At 37.9% G+C, this 17120-nt stretch overlaps 1 protein-coding gene across 1 annotated transcript; it reads right to left on the bottom strand.

The window, feature by feature from the left end:
* Nucleotides 1-296: 296 nt before the first annotated feature.
* pomgnt2 (protein O-linked mannose N-acetylglucosaminyltransferase 2 (beta 1,4-)) lies at nucleotides 297-9252 on the bottom strand. The gene is made up of 2 exons (XM_046846052.1): nucleotides 8946-9252; nucleotides 297-2908 (listed from the first exon to the last, which is right to left on the bottom strand). Exon 2 carries the CDS (start codon nucleotides 2871-2873, stop codon nucleotides 1113-1115), a length of 1761 nt encoding a protein of 586 aa, XP_046702008.1. The 5' UTR covers nucleotides 2874-2908; nucleotides 8946-9252; the 3' UTR covers nucleotides 297-1112.
* Between the last annotated feature and the right edge of the window lie 7868 nt (nucleotides 9253-17120).

Below are 17120 nucleotides of genomic sequence, written 5' to 3' on the forward strand. Positions count from 1 at the left end.
ATATTTATATCTCTATCTCTATCTCTATATCTATCTATCTATCTATCTATCTATCTAAATAAAAATAAAGATAAATAAATTGTAACATTATGTAATGTATTATTTGCACTCATATGTGCTTGTAAGCGCATCCTTGTGCATAATATGTGGGGGTTTTTTTGTATCTATGCTTTTACTGTTCTCCAAAACACAGATGTATTCATGGTTTAATCTGAGCTCCCTGAGCCAATAAAACAGAACACTGCAGTTAAATAGTGATACTGAAAACAGGATAATAATAAAGAAGAGCCAAACTGTTGAAGAATGAAACCATTTATAGTTAGAAGCTTGATAACTCATACTACAGGTTACATTCAAGTCTTTGTTTTAATGAACCCTGTTCTGTTATTATTTTTATTTGATCATGCCAGGCCACAATTAAAATCTGAGCCTCCCCACTGCAGACCCCAATACAGTAAGTCTCAATTGCAATCTGTTTCAATATCAAAATAGGCAAGCATGAAATGTCTTCTAGCATGAAAAGGAAAACTAGTACAAGTCATCACACATACAATGTGTAATAAACAGAGGGGAAAACATTTTTTAGACCTTTTTTTTTTAGGCTAATTATGCTCAATATTATATCTAATGTTAAGAGCTAACCAATTAGAATGTAATGACTACATGAAACATTTGCTTAAGTCACAAAGCCACATAAAATTCAGGACTGCAAAATGTTTTTTTAACAAAATCAGTTCTGGCAAAAAAGTAGGAAACTTGAAAATATTTATCAGCGCAATTTACATAAATCACACCCACAGGCACAATAAAGACATCTTTAACTAATAAATAAAAATAAATTACGTTACAGTTTTATAAATACAATCTGAATATCGAAAATGCTTTCAGACTCATGATAATGTTGACCGTCTTTTCAAAAGGTCTGATTTGGCAGTTCAGTATACTGTATTGTTTTTAGTTCTCCTCAGCATAAATGTCCCTCTAATTTACTGTGGTAATGAGCTTCAGAGTGTGTCATGGAGGAAAATCCCTCTTTTCCACAGAACACTTCTTTTTCACAGTATGTGTAATCAGCATTTCCCTGACTCTAGGCATGACACTAAGTTTAACAGTTAGGTTTTACATATAAGAACGTCTGCAAATGGTCCCAAAAGGTTCTTGTTAAAGATACAGCGCACCCACACTAAATATGTGGTAAAGGGTTTAATGTTCTCTGAAAAGGTATAGTTTTGTTGAGGGAGAATATAAGGCATGTATGTGTTCTCTCCCTGCTCCTGGATCCATACTTCATATTTTACCTCTCTTACTTTCAAGTACTTCAGGTTCCAGGGTATCTGCCAGGACACAGAAAGCTTTGCTTCGTGGGCAGCCTGCACTGATGTCTGGCACTTGGGTTGTCTGACTCGACCGGGATGTACTACGTTGCCTGGTTTGGTCTTTTTCAGATTAGGCTTAACTTTTAGACCTTCTCTAAGGACTTCCTGGAAGGACGGAATGTCCACAATGGTGTCCTGATAAATCCTGAAAAGCCATTCTGGGTTGCGGCAGCAGAGGTGCCTTGGCACCTCCTTGCTAGCTAGGATGCGTTCCTGTTCCTCTTGCTCCAGGTGACTGATTCCTCCTTGGTCCCAGGGGCGGTCGGGATAGGTCACAGTATTCTCTTCCATGGTGTTTCTCCATGCTATATACTGTAGGTCCATTCCTGGCAGGGAGGCCAGAGTTCTATATGGTGTATACTGCTCCGGATTGACTGCATATGGAAAAAGTTCGATGACAGCAGCCCCTCTGGGTAGGAACATGGACGTAATCAGTTGAGCGCCATGCATGCTGACCAACATGGATGCCGCACTGATAAGCTGGACTATGCTTGCAAATGTTTGCTCCTCCAAGGAAACAGTAACTGTTCTCATTTTGTACTCTTGAGCCAAAGTGAGTAGCAGCTCAGCCTCATTGAGTATCAGCCTGTTAGATGCTCTACTAAACACCACTATATAATCATCGCCTTCAGGCCGCTCCTCTGCTGTGATATTAAGCCTGTCCATTATGAATGAAGCAAACTGACGAATCTCATTACCAGAAACCAGAATGTTGGCTTTGGGACCTTGTGGCTGTACAAAGCCATACTGATACCATGTGGTCATCTTTGACAATCCGACATAGGATTTGGTAAAGCACATGAGCTTGCCTAAGTTCCGCAGGTGCTCTTTAAGTAGTGGCTGTTTGCTGCTAAGCAGGCGATAAAGATCAAAATGGCTCCCCTCTCCCCAACCTTCCATGAAGACGAGTCGGGCTTCATCATCCAAGTCTGTGTACTGATGCATGGTGTAGAATATTGGAAGGAGATCATCATGGAAGATGTGCATTAAGTTATCAGCGTTGAAGCGGTTGAGGATGAGAGTGACATCTGGCACAAACACAGGCTTCGGCATGTACTTTAGTGCCGCTGCAGGCAGTTCTAGGAAGTTAAAATACTGGGTATTATGATCCTCAACAGAGGACAAGTCCAGCAGGGCTGGTTGGAATCGACGAGGACCCAAATTGGGAAGCATGACAGAGGCATTACTATGGAAGAATATAAACTCCTCAGCCTCGGTACAGTAGCAAAGATAGTCAAAGCGGCAGATACGGTCCGTGTGCATCTTGCCGGTGCAGACCATCCTTGTGCCTTGCTCTTGCAGAGCCAACAGGGCAGCATGATAATCTATGCGTACATGTGAAAGTTCCTGGGATTGCCGCGTCAGTTGTAGTTCCTCTTCCAGTTGGGCCATGTGGTCGCTCAGCCGGACATACTTCCATAGCAAGGCTGCAACCAGCGACACAAGCAGGCCATTTAGCACTGCTGCCAGGTTCATTCTACAGCCTAATGCATGCATTGCAGCTGAGCTCCAACACCAAGATCATGCTCGACCTGCACCAAGAGAAAGATTATTCATTAAATACTGTAGTTAAATATTGTTTGATTTTTTTATGTTTATTATACACTGGTCAGACATAATTTTTTGACCACCGATTAGGCATAACATTATGACCACATTCCTAATATTGTGTTGGTCCCCTTTTGCTGCCAAAACAGTTCTGAGCCCGTCGTGCATTAACAATATTAACTTCAGCAGTTTGAGCTACAGGAGCTCATCTGTTGGATCAGAACACACAAACCTGCATTCTATTTCCACGTGTATCAATGAGTCTGAGCCGCACAAGACCCTGTCGCCGGTTCACCACTGTTCCTTCCTTGGACCACGTTTGATAGATTCTGAGCACTGCAGACATCCCACAAGCACTACAGTTTTGGAGATGCTCTAAATCAGTCGTCTAGCCATCACAGTTTGACCCTTGTCAAACTCGCTCAAACCCTTACGTTTATTAATTTTTTCCTACTTCAAACATCAACTTTGAGAACAAAATGTCCACTTGCTGCCTAAAAATATCCCTCACAATAACAGGTGCCATGATGAAGAGATAATAAGTGGTAATCACTTCACCTGTCAGTGGCCATTATGTTATGCCTTGTCTGTCTATAACAACAGAAACAAACATTTAAAAAGAACCTGTAGTTCTCAAGCATTAAAACTAACAATCCTATACCTTCATTACATTTAGTAAGCTTTATACCTCTGCCCAGACCTTCTCCTTCCACTACATTATATCGACAAAAGACACTTGACCATCAAGCTTGTATGTACTCTTTATGCAGATTTAATACTGCTTTTGCTTTTATAATTAACTTCACTCCTCTGGGAAGGATTTCCACTAGATTCTGGAGCATTGACTGTGGGAATTTGCTCATGCTCAAGTGTCACATACATGAGGGTTCGTGAGGTAAGGCATTGACGTTGGGTGGGAAAGCCTGGGGTGCAGTAGTCATTCCAGTTAATCACAAGATGTTCAGTGGGGTTAAGGTCAAAGCTCTATGGAGCCCATTCAACTTCCACACCAACCATGTCTTCAAGAACCTCTGTTTGTGCACAGGTCAATGTCATGCTAGAAAACATTTGGGTCCCTTAGTTTTAGCTAAGGGAAATCATTTGCTTTATTTTACAGCATACAAAAACATTCTGCACAACTCTGTGCTTCTAACTTTGTTGTAACACTTATGGGTGTGCTGACTAAAGTCCACAAAACCTTTGGCGAAATACTGTACACCTGTCCCTCCTAATGCTGAAAATCAACAGATACACCTTAGTATCTAATTTTCAAAAATACTGACGTTCTCAAATAGACATTAGACCCATGAACAGACCCGATGGACTGACTAACACTAACTACACACACACACACACACACACACACACACACACACACACACACACACACACACACACACACAGTTTGTAGCTTCAATGGTGTCCCTGTATAGGAGAGATTATTTGCCATGCAAATGATTATATTATTACTGCTACAATATAATCATTATAAATTTGAATCAATATTTGCTCAAAGCCTTTTTCATTAAACATATCTGGCAAAACCTTTTTTTTTTTGACAAAGTATTGGGCTCCACTTGGATTACATTTATTTTAAATATGGAGCTGGGGTGACTCCATCCCTAAAAAGTGCTAATCCTTTGACTTTTTAGATCTGAATTGGCAGGTTGTTTTTCTCCCTTCACTCCAGATAATGTAAAAAGGTTCCCCCCCCCCCTCTTTCAGACAAAGTCCAGGGCAGGCTAAGAATTGTTTTGGATAGATATCTTAATGATTAAACAGGAAATTATTCATTCCTTCTTAAGAATACGTCTGACCATAGTAGAAGTCGGTATATAATCAGCTGTAAATGTCTACCTTAAGAAATTCTACATACTTCTGGCTTATCTACATACAAAGCAATATTATCATAACTCTGACTAATGCTTATATACAGTTATGATTTCCAATCAGGGTTTATTTTTTGAAACATGTGCTTTGAAACATTCAACTACAGCTTCAATGACTGCTAAACAAAAGTCCTCATGTACTGCAATAAACACTTTGCGCAATTAAAGAACAAGAGAAAACTGAAGGGGGAGTTTGGAGGAGCCAGAACACCAAAATCATGTCCAGAGAAAATGGAGGAGAGACTGATTAAACTTGGGTATGTACACAAATACTTATTTGATGGGTGGGTGATGAAGCCAATATTGAAATCTGTTGAAATTACTGCAGCTAAAGAAACTAATGCTATACCCTTGTCTGTCCTTGAATACATACTTAGATGTTTAATATACCAAACTGACACCAACAGCTGCACTGTTTTACACATATAATTAGTAAAAAACAGAACAAGACTGAGGTACCTCCTTTTTAGGGTTCTTAGTTATGAATTTAAACCCCATAGTAAAAGGCCACAGATGGATGTGATCAATACCCAAACTTGTGATGTCAAACATGACAGGTCAAGACTTGACAGTTGCTCCAGTTGCTGCTTCTATAAAAGAGAACGAACCATAGAATCTAGAAACAATAAGACAGTACACTCTGTGTGAGCGGTGCCTACAACATAAACATTCAAACAAATGCCAATATTTCAATTACAAAGGAAGACAGAAGAGTCTAAACTTGGCCAGCTCATCGACTAGGAATGCTTATTTTACCACACCATGCAAAGGGCAAGTCTAGCTCAATATTATTTTCATACACAGTTTCAGATGATAGGAATCAGAAAGCATTAACCTCTAATTCATTCATCCAGGACAGGGATGGTGGTGGTGGCAGCAGCAGCAGAAGCATTTACAGTAAAGTGCTTTAATCCTGTTCACTGAGCAAAAGGGATGCAGAAACCATTAACTGTTACTGGCACTTTAGTGTTCTACCGAACTCTAAAGAACCCCTCATGCCCCTGAAGGCACTGGCAAAGACAAACTGTGTTCAGTTGCCTCTGAAAATAGTCTTTTGTTTGGCAAGAAATAAGCAGTGTTTGTACAGAACACTGATAGAACACTAAATAGAGTGTCATGTTGTTTACTTGTAAAATTTCAGAATATATATTATTGTAATACATAAAAATAGTTACACTCGATTCTCAGTATCTTAAAAGGTCTCTTTGGGAATCTGTATTTCAGCATTCAGCAGTTTATACATTCCTCTGTTAAAAGACTCCAAATATCTGCATCTAAAAACTGGAGCCTGGCGATGCATACTTTAATGTAGAAATATGCCCTTTATAGTGGAGCTGTCATCTTTAATCTAACACGTGTGCTAATCTAGATAACCGATACTGAAATAAAAGCCTCTGGGAGAATGTGGAAATGCTGCATGTGCTCAGGATCAAATAAAAATTAATATTTCAAAAATATTTCAAAAGTCCTTTATGTTTGTTCTGCTTTGTGGTTTACCTTTACACCAGGCAAGATTTCCGTAGCGAAAGGCGCCAGTTTCCTGGCTCCACTGATCTGTCTCGCATTAGCTGGTTTACTCCGAACTGTTCCGTTTCATCTCGGTTGAGATAAATGAGATGTTGCTGAAGCGTGCTTTATGCCTTCAGTGTCACTAATTTATTGTTTGTGCTTAAGCCAATGCACTCATCCTCAAACTGCCCAATAAAAATCACAGCATTGTTTTGCAGTAACATACATGCAGCCATGAGGACTAAATGAACATAGTCACGTTTAGTTTAGGGGAAAAAGGTTTTAATGTTGATCTACACCACGGAGTCTGACACACACACTAATAGACACTGAGGTGAGTAAATTGCCACTAATTTGTCTTAAAGCACTAAAAGACTCTTTAAGCAGTTCGAGTCACAATATTTGGCGCCGATACAGTCATTCAGACATAATTCATATAGCAAGCATGGGACATGTCCTTGAGCTGCTCTCCTCTCTTTTCTTCTCTACATATGAATGGAGAGGTAAAGCAGAGATGACAGGACTCCCTTGGCTCTGTGGCATACAGCTGTGCTGTTTGCTGTGGGGATGATAAGCACCACAATGATGGGGGAAGGAGGCCTAGGGCTTATAATGCATTTTAATCAGGCTGGTGGAAAGACACTGCTCTCAGTCTTCCACTGGCCCTCGTCCCTGATCCGTCCCATTAAGAGATCCAAGAATGTATCTGCTCAGTTCTATTCGAGTGCTTTATTTTACCTCCGAACATCAAACAAGTAAAAAAAAAAAAAAAAGCTGGGGGAAATAAAATCCATTAAACCCTCATTGTCCACGGCCAATGTGTGCCCATTCAACCATCTCAGTCTTCCTTGTGTGTCCATCTTCATTTTCAGATTTGTGTGACACAACAGGGTGGACAAATCGCTAGCACAGAACAAGCAGATGCTTGGACTATCAGGTTCAACAACAATAAAATAACAAATAAAAATGATCTAAATAAAACGCAATGCTGATATTATAGTGCATGTTCCTAGTTCAGAATAATCTTGCTATTCTGATTGGCTAGCATGCACACACATACAAGCGTTTCCGAATCAGTACCCTGCAGAAACCCTGATAAAACCAATCAAATGGGCTCCTTCTTGTACAAAAACGACGCCAATGATCTTTTGCGCTGGACTGAACACCGCAGCTCATAGCTTTGAAAAAAAGCATGTCGCTTTGACGTACAGAAGGTGTTCATTTCCCTTAGTCTGTATTAATGGACCTACCTACCTAAATATAATGCCATTTTTTTTTATTAGTTATGGTGCTTATGGGTAACCAAAACACAACTATACAGCCCTAACGTTTCTGACCAATTGACCAATTAATGAATTACAATAATAAAAAAATTGTGGTGAAATAAAACACAAATAAATTGTCTTTAAATAAATAAAAATATATTTTTAATAAAATATTAAAAGATAAAAATTCAAGTATTTTATGTCTATATAATAAAGTTCATTCCAAAGCAACACTTTGAATCCATGTAGATATAATTACTAAGTGCAGAAAAAATTAAAAGGTTGGAATATAAATTCATTACTGGGTAACAGTTATTACTTTCGGAGTGGTTATAGGCAACGGTCCAATTGCTTTCTAGCGGCGATGAAATGGCCAGCATGGCCCAAAAGCCCTGTGCTCCGCAGAGACAGATGAAGAATGGAGCTGAGACAGTCCTACTGAAGGGGTTACAAGAAACAATGTCATTTGGTCCCATGAGGGGAAAAAGACCGTACGCAAGACTGCAGCACTGAGGTGAGTACGGGAGCAATAAAGAACCAGCAAAAACAAATGTGTGCCAAATTTTCAAATATATTTAAATATATAGACTTTAGATATTTATAGATTTTTGCAGAGGAGATCTTGAATAAGGTGACACGGTGGTACAGAGGGTACCATCTCACAGCACCAGGTTCCTCAGTTCAATCCTGAGATCAGGTTACTCTTCTCCCTGTCTGCGTTCTCCAGTTCTCTACCATTTTCAAATATCAATCAATCAATCAATAAATACATACATAAAAGGTAGATAGATTGACTCATGTAAATTACATCTACGGCTGTGTGTGTGTGTTTTCTATGATAGACTGTTGACTAGACTCCAGATCTCCAGATCCACATCAAACTAAGGAGGATAAATTGGTTACCAAAGATAAATAATAGAAGTCATCGGGAAAAAAATAATAATAATAATAATAGGACTTGCACCAAAATAAAATGTATGGAAATCTTAAATCTTATATATGTTATAGAACATGATTTACTAAACAAATAAACCAATAAAACATGTTGAGGTAATAAACAGGATGTAAATCAACATTAGCACTGACTGTATGTATGTATGTGTGTGTATGTATGTATGTATGTGTGTATGTGTGTGTGTGTGTATGTGTGTATGTGTGTGTGTGTGTGTGTGTGTGGACCTGAGCGCTTTTCCTCTCTTCTACCTGCAGAGTCTCTCCAGCTCTCCTCACATACACTTAGCCCGGGGAAAACTTTTTCTTTCTTTTTACACTTTTACAATTTCACAAATAGAAACACGACACAACGGCATAAACCTGTTTATGTATATATAAAGCACATCTAATAATAGAATACTTACCAGAAGGCAGCTGATCAGGTCAGGGGTATGACAGAGTCAGTGCGGTTACAGTACTTCAGTGTCGGCTAAGGCTTTGCTTGCAGCTCAGTGAACGGTACACAGGGCTAGCGTGGTCTCGGGGAAACACCGCATGAGACCATATTTGATTTCTCCGGAGCAGACAAGCACAGATTAGAGCTACATGCAGCTAAAATACTCTGCTTTCTGTCCAACACAGACAGGTCGCTTCCTCCCAGCTCAGCCAGTAAGCCGAATCCGACTCATCAGCTTGTCAGTCTGAACAAGAAAGACTTACCCCGGCTGAGGCAAGCTCCACCCACGAGAACTGCTCTCGCGAACCAAAATCTCGCGAGATCTGAACGCGAGTCCGTGCTGCCTTGGGCTCGTTAATGAAGTCAGGACTAATTGGCCCTGTACAAAGGAAGCAGTGATTTGTGGCCCTGTCTAATAAACACGTGTTAGAATTCTAAACTGAACATTTAAGTGGAAATGCAATGCTATGGTGATGCAGCAGGTTGTGTACACCTTACAGAACCACAGAACTACTGGTTACTTGTTTTACTGTCTGTACTGACTGAGTTTTTGTGCATGCCTTGGTTTTCTCTGGGTTCTTTTTTTTTTTTTTTTTGCTCCTACTTTCTGATAGAAAAAAAACTGGCAGATGGACTGCATTATTATTATTGCTTTTTCACTTATCTGTACTTTACTGGTGTATTTTTATTTGGGGAGACTTTTACTTTTTACTCAATTACATTTTGCAAAATCAGTCGTTTGTTTTTTTATTTACGGGTGGATTCAAACTGGTCCAACACGCAGCAAGCCACCAGTCAGGGTAGAGCATGCACTCTGTGTTGTTCTAGTTTTAATTGGTGATTGGTGGTATCTACTTACCACGAACATACAGTTCAGTGTCAGTTCAACAGCAAGCAGAACATTTTGAGAGTAATAAATGATGGAAAAAACTCCTGACTCACATGATCACTTGCCACAACATCCGTGGCCTTATTTGCACAAGTGTTTTTTAAGTATTGGTGTGCTAAATGTAACATTAGACTATAACTCCATATGGTTTGTGTACTTCGTCCACCACTTGCTGCTATTGACTCTGAATTTATCATCGCCCTGACCTATAGCACTTACTGAACATAAAACACTTGGTCACTGATACTGATCTAATTTAAGACCAAGACTCAACCAATGTCCTATCTCTTCTTCTTCTTTCGGCTGCTCCCATTAGGGGTCGCCACAGCGGATCATCCTTCTCCATGTTAATCTGTCCTCTACATCTGCCTCTTTCAAACCAACTACCTGCATGTCTTCCTTCACCACATCCATAAACCTCCTTTCTGGCAGCATCCCTTTGCCAGTAGTCAGAATAAAATAACATAGTTCTCTATAGTGAAAACTCTTTATGGTACCCAAAGCAGCATAACTCATACATAGCATTCAAAAGCCCCCAGTGTCTCATCTGTAATAATAGAGAAGTTATGTGTATTAGCATTAACCTTTTTTCAGTAATTCAAGTTTTAGACACATGATGAACAATAGCAGATCTATTTTTGCCATTCTGGCCACAGATGTCACCAACAATAAAGCTTTGTTTACTTTATATCCATGTCTTATATTGTGTTCATCAAGTTGTACAGACTTCCTGGACCAAACTCCCCTGTTGGATCATTGCTTTGTGAGGGAGTTCAAGAGATTGTAAATTTTTTAAGAAAGTTTAGAGTAGTTAATGGGAACCCAGCAAAATTGTCAGTCGGTCCCTGGAATGTAGAAAATGCTACTTTAATTTAGAGTAGAACTATACAGGAAATAACAAAGCCATGGGTAGAGGCTGCCTGCCAGCAGTGCTGGAGAAAGTTATTGAATAGGCCATTTTCTTTCATTGCCTCTGAGGCATTCTTCCCATGTCACCATCATCAATAAACCATACTTAGAACAAAGCTTTATAAGTGTTGAAGATGTTTGGGCATTGGTCGTATTCTACATCCATCAGGGCCTGGCACAACAAAGTTGTCACTGTTACCCAAAATGCTAATCTATATTTCATAATGAATCTTCAATATCCATATCCCACAACCAATGTAAAACAAATTGCTGCTCAAATCAGTGATGCTTCACTGCTGTATTTTTACCGTTGTTTTGGAGGCCCTTGTAAAATTTCTGCTAGGTATAAACATATTTTAGCTCAAACTCCGGTTTTCTTCAGCTAGTTTATAGGTTCTGCAGTTTGTTCATCATTTCAACAAGATAATGACCCTGTCCATACAATGGATATAAAAAGTCTGCATTCCCCTATTAAAATGACAGGTTGTTGTGATAAAAAACCAAGATAAATTTCAGAACATTTTCCAGCCTTAGTGTGATATTGCACATTATAAAAAACAGGTGTAAAGGCATCAAAATTATTCTGAAATAGTTCCGATTAATTCCAGGGTTTCTAAAGGATTTTTTTAAACTCATTTAGAAGCCTTGGTCTGGAGCTTACAAAGCATTCATGATATCTCTCTATTTTAAAAGTATCAATCAGTAGTGGGGTATAAACAAATTCCCAAAACGTTTCATGTACCATGGAACACCCTAAAAGCCATCATCAACAAATAGAGCACCATAGTGACATCACCACGTACAGAATGTCCATCTATAATGAATGCACAGAGAAAGCAAAATCTTACAGAGAGGCTCCTAAAAGATGATTAAAGGAGGTTCATGAATATCTGACAACTGCCTAATTACTCAATGAATGTTTCAACATTATCTCATATTCTTCACGCGTCTGGGCTATGGGACAGGGTAGCGAGACAGAAGCCCTTTCATACAATCCAAGCTTAAATAAATACATTAATTACTTTCAGTAGTGAGTATGATCATGACAATCCATATTTTAAAGGTCTACTAAAATTATGAGGTTTTATCTAGAGACAAAAATCAATATTTTTAATGCATCAAAGTCACAGATCCATTAATCAGTATTTGTGAACACAACAAATGAACTCGCAACAGTTCAGTTGACCCACAGGTGGTCTGAATACGATTTGTCTGTAATTCATTCTGTGGTTCACAATATTTGTGTATTGTGAAAGCAAAGCTGTCTCAGTCTGCTTCACGTTTTACTTTAACTTGGATGTTGCTCCAGTTTTCTGTCACCTAATAGAAAAGCAACTCTTGCCTTTCCATGAGGGTATGTGGTCCCACAACAGGGTCGACAGTGTTAGCAGGTAGGAACATGACAAATGGCCTAATTCGGCCACTGTTGCATCAAATGTGCTATAAAGCATATGTTGTTAGGCAACAGTAAGAATCTTATTGTTTCAGTAACAGGAATGATTAGAGATAAGAGTATGCATATATTTTGTTTACTGCAAATGGACACTACAGTCAGTATCTCTAAGACATGGAGAATGAGTTGATTTTGAAGGTGCAGCCTTTAAAAACACCTTCGGTAGTTAATTTAAAATCTGTTTTGCCTGCTTTGTTTTTCAGTCAAATAATAGCAGCAACTAATCACAGCTTACATTTTCTGAAAGGGAACGGAGTCCTCTTTTAAGTCCACTTGCATCGTGAACACCAAAAGCACTAAGGTTCATTATACAGACAGTCCCCTTCCTGTTCCAATTTATGGCTCATATGAAACCACCCTTAGTCTTTCTGTCTGATTGTCATTAGTTGCCTGTTAATGTTTCCCTCTCTGTAGAGTTAAACATGCCCTACTTCTTTCTCGAGTTCTCTTTATTTGGAAATCACTCTGTGCAACTGATGATGGTTCCACATGAACAGATACATGAAGCTACTGAGCAACTCAAGAACTATGAGGATGAATTTGGACTGTAATTAATATAAACAATCTACTACAATGGCCTAGGACTACAATTAACAGTAGCTAGTATTAGATCTGTATTAAGGACCTCTCACTGTAAAGTACACTTCAGCAATAATACAACTATAATGAATGGACATTTGGTGCCACACAGATGAGGATGGTTTCCTTTTAAGTCTGGTTCCTCTCAAGTCTTCTTCCTTACACTATCTAAAAATGTTTTTTTCCTTGCCACTGTTGCCACCGGATTGCTCATTAGAGATAAACTTATAGGCAATAAACTTATAGGCACTAAAATGTATATTCAATGTTGTAACCTAATTATCTCTCTAAAGCTCCTTTGGGGCAATGCCAATTGTTAAAAGCGCTATAAAAATGTTTTATTTAATTGTACTGATTGTCTCAATGATAGCTGTGTGCTGGAAATTAGACCATGGTTTTACAATATAACAGAAATTAATTTTTAAAAATGGATTTGAGACTGTCCAAATACTAAAGCATGGAAAATTAGCATGCCTGCTTTGAACGCTTCAAGTTTGTGCATATGCTCTTTGAGGTCCGGTTTGTATGTATTAATGTGGTGCCCTCTGCAGCTCAATTGTGGAAGTGGATCAACTATGTGTAGACTGTGGATGTACAGAAATTCTGTACATCTGATTAAACTAATTAAACACAAATCATTTACAATTTCTAATTGTGTACAAGGCCTTCTTCAGAGACACAGATGTTTAATGCGCATAAGATAAGATCTTCAGTTATATTTATTCAGCTTTATTGATTTTTATAGGTTAAATAAATGTGGTTAGTTATTTGAATCACTTATAATCAATCCACGTTTCATTATGCTTAAATATTTTGTTATTTCTTCTTCTTTTATTAAAGAAAAAAATACCCTGAATGTCTGTTTATATTTAAAATGACCACTAGATGGCAGTCAAGTCACAATTTCCATTCAAAAAAATATAGTCTAATATTATTTGTCTAGTTAAACTCGAAGCAAAAATAAATTAAATGACACTTAATGAACACAGGGAATTGAGACGCATTTTATTGGGAACTGAAGTCACAGTACCACTTATCCTACTGCTTACTTTCATAAGGTCTTCATAAGGCAAATTTGTGGTAGTTATTATGGTAGAAGTTATTATTTCCAAATTAAGATATATATCCCTAATCTAAATACAAAGCTTATTGCACTTCCCAAACATGTTGCTATTTTAAATAAACTAAAAACAGCTCAGAGTATAATAATGCTTGGTCTGTACCACAAACGTTTAATCCCTTGCTAGGGCTTGTCCACATGCTCATAGCATGGGTTTGGGACCTACTAAACACTCCCCTATGTGCTGCTATATACACCTTTAGAGTAAGCTAAATGTTCTAGCAAAATAAAAGATAAGCTGTTGATGTCCAGTGTGTCACAACACATCGAAAAACCTTCCTACTTGCTTACAACTATTGCATCCTACTTTTATAACAGTGTCTAATTCCTTGGGAAAATGCCAGTACACTGAGTTCACTCCCAGGTGCCAGACTTGTCATTTCAGTTTGTGGAGACTGCTGTTCCACAGTAACCTTTATCTATGGGATCACCCGTCCATCTGATGAATAGTGGTCATAGATGCCACAAGAATATGCTAGATTTCTTTTTTGTCCACCACTTCTCTGGAAAACCAAAGAGCATTTGACACTGAACATTATCACTGGTGATCTGCAGGGATATAAATGGATGGCCTGTTTGTGTTTCGAAAGGATTGTCAGAGGTTGCTGGAGAGAAATGCACAGTAGAAATATATTTGCATGGTGTAACAGACTTTACTGTACATATGACAAATCTTGAAATACCATCAAGTACAATTATACAGGCTTTGTGATGTTATTATTCATTGGGCTTCACTAATGTACACATTTTCAAATTTGGCTCGAGGTTTAGAATCAGTGTTTTAATGATTAATGGTAAACAAATTCATTTTTTTTTCTTCTACTTGTTTTTTTTTTAACAATAAATCTATAGTATAGTCTTCTTAAATGTTGCCATTAAGACATTAAACATCACCATTTCCATAGTTTCTAATCCTGTTTGACTTGCTATCAACTGCCAAAAGAAATGAAGCAGCTGAAACTGGTAGACCATCTTTGCCAGCAGCTAACCATTTTACCATATAAAAAAAAATTATCATTAAATGTAAGTTATTTTTACATTAGATTAGATTAGATTTGATTCAACTTTATTGTCATTACACATGTACAAGCACAAGGCAACGAAATGCAGTTTGGGTCTAACCAGAGTGCAATAACAGCAAGTGCAGGATATATAGTTTTTACATGAATTTACAAGGTTAAATAGAATGAAATATAGACTATAAACAGTAATTTAAAGATGTATATGTATGATAAATGTAGTATACAGATGAATATATGTACTAAAAACATAATATACAGATTAATATATATATGTACTATGAATATAATTACAGATGAATATGAATATATATGTACTATGAACAATAATATACAGATGAATATATATATATGTATTGTGAACATGATATACAGATGCCTATTACTATACACAGAGATTTTCAGAAGGATGTGAACGGTGAACATAATATTGCTATAACTATAAACAGAGAACAGGTATATATACAATGGTGAGCAGCAATACAAAAAAGAGCAGTGTGCAAATGAGCAAAGGTTTGTGTAAACAGTCCGTGCAATAACAAAGTGTGAGGTGAGAAATGATCAGTGTCTTGGTGAGCATAAGTTTTTGTTCAGACAGTCCATTAGCAAAGTGACGAAGTGTGAGGTGTGGGGGGAAATGTGGTAGTGTATCAGTGACATGCCTTACTAATGTGAGCTTTTATTAAAGATTAATTGTCTATGATTTAGCATTAATGGTAGTGAATTAAAAAGTGTTTCCTTTTTACCATTGCATAACATCTTCCAGTGTTTTGCTGCTGGTACCCAGTCAGACTCAGGAGAATTTAAAAAGTGAAGTTATAGTAATAAGCCACAGCACTGAAGAGTTTTCCACAAGAACAGTCAGACTATTGCAGTTCAACAAACAACTTGTGTTGTGGCCGATTATAATCAACAGTAACAAATTCAATAACAGTGTTAAAATGCCAAGGTAAAGAAACAAACTAAGTTCAGGGTTTACAATCCAGGCTTGTGGTGTCAGAAAAAAGACTTTATTCAGCAGAATTTAGGTGAGGCAGTTCCATGGAAGCACCCAAAAACAGACAATACACAATCTTTATATACCTTCCTGTGTAACGCCCATCTTTTTTTCTTTTTCAATCATTCACTCATCTGCCACCATTATCACCATTATATTGACATATTATTATGTCACCATTATACCTCAGAAGTCTAGGTTCTTCCGAATTACATAATATAATGGCAGCAGAGCACATCCACCACTATTTCTTTTTTTTAAGTAGCACATGATTTATTTATGGCTGCTTCATAACCCTCTATCCTGGGAAACCACTTCAAATCCTGGATATCAGTTCTTTTGACACATTTATATCTCTTGACAAATAACCCCTACAGAAGTGAAGAACATGATATGTTGTGCTCATTACTGTTTCAAGTGTGCTGCATCAATGTAATTACTTCTTTGAATATGCTGCATGTTTGGTTGTATAACACAAAACTCATAACACATAATGAAAAAGGGTTAAAAGGTAAAACGAACTGTGCACCTTTTCTAATGATTTCAACTTTGTGATATGTGGGATGAGTAAAGGATGGTGCATTATAACTATTATAAACCTAATCCAGGTACAAAGATCTAGTGGAGGCATCAAAGAAGGTAATGTTGGAGAAAGTTAGGCAGATGTGCATTGTAGGTCAGTCAAAGTGGTTGGATGGTCCAGTTTAAAGTCCATTGTAGAAATAAAACATGGGACAAAAGTGTAGTAAAGTGAGCTGAAATGAGTTGCGAACGACAGGAATTGACAACAGACTCAATAAAACAGTGGTATCAAACTCAAACATAGAGGGGTCCGAATGGAGGGCCAAACACTGTTCAACATTTAATAAACAACAAGACAGACAGGAAAACATAAAAAATGTGAAAATAAGATTAAGTGAAAGCAGCAAATTCTGTTCTTATGCACTTTTTCCTGAGCAGGATGCATGGCTTCTTTTCTTGGCTGTCAAGTCATTAATGTTTGTGGTTAGGTTCTGTGATTGGGCAACTCTCAGGATAGAGTGAAGGTGTGCATCAGTGAGAGCTGACTCTCCTGTGTTTGTGTTTGTTCATCTTCATCACAGAGGAAAGTTGCTCACACAGATCTGGACTTTTAAACATTCAGAGGGTTCAAAGAGATTGGGCATTAAGCAACACT

This window comes from Silurus meridionalis, chromosome 4, assembly GCF_014805685.1.
Source record: "Silurus meridionalis isolate SWU-2019-XX chromosome 4, ASM1480568v1, whole genome shotgun sequence".
Lineage (NCBI taxonomy): Eukaryota > Metazoa > Chordata > Actinopteri > Siluriformes > Siluridae > Silurus > Silurus meridionalis.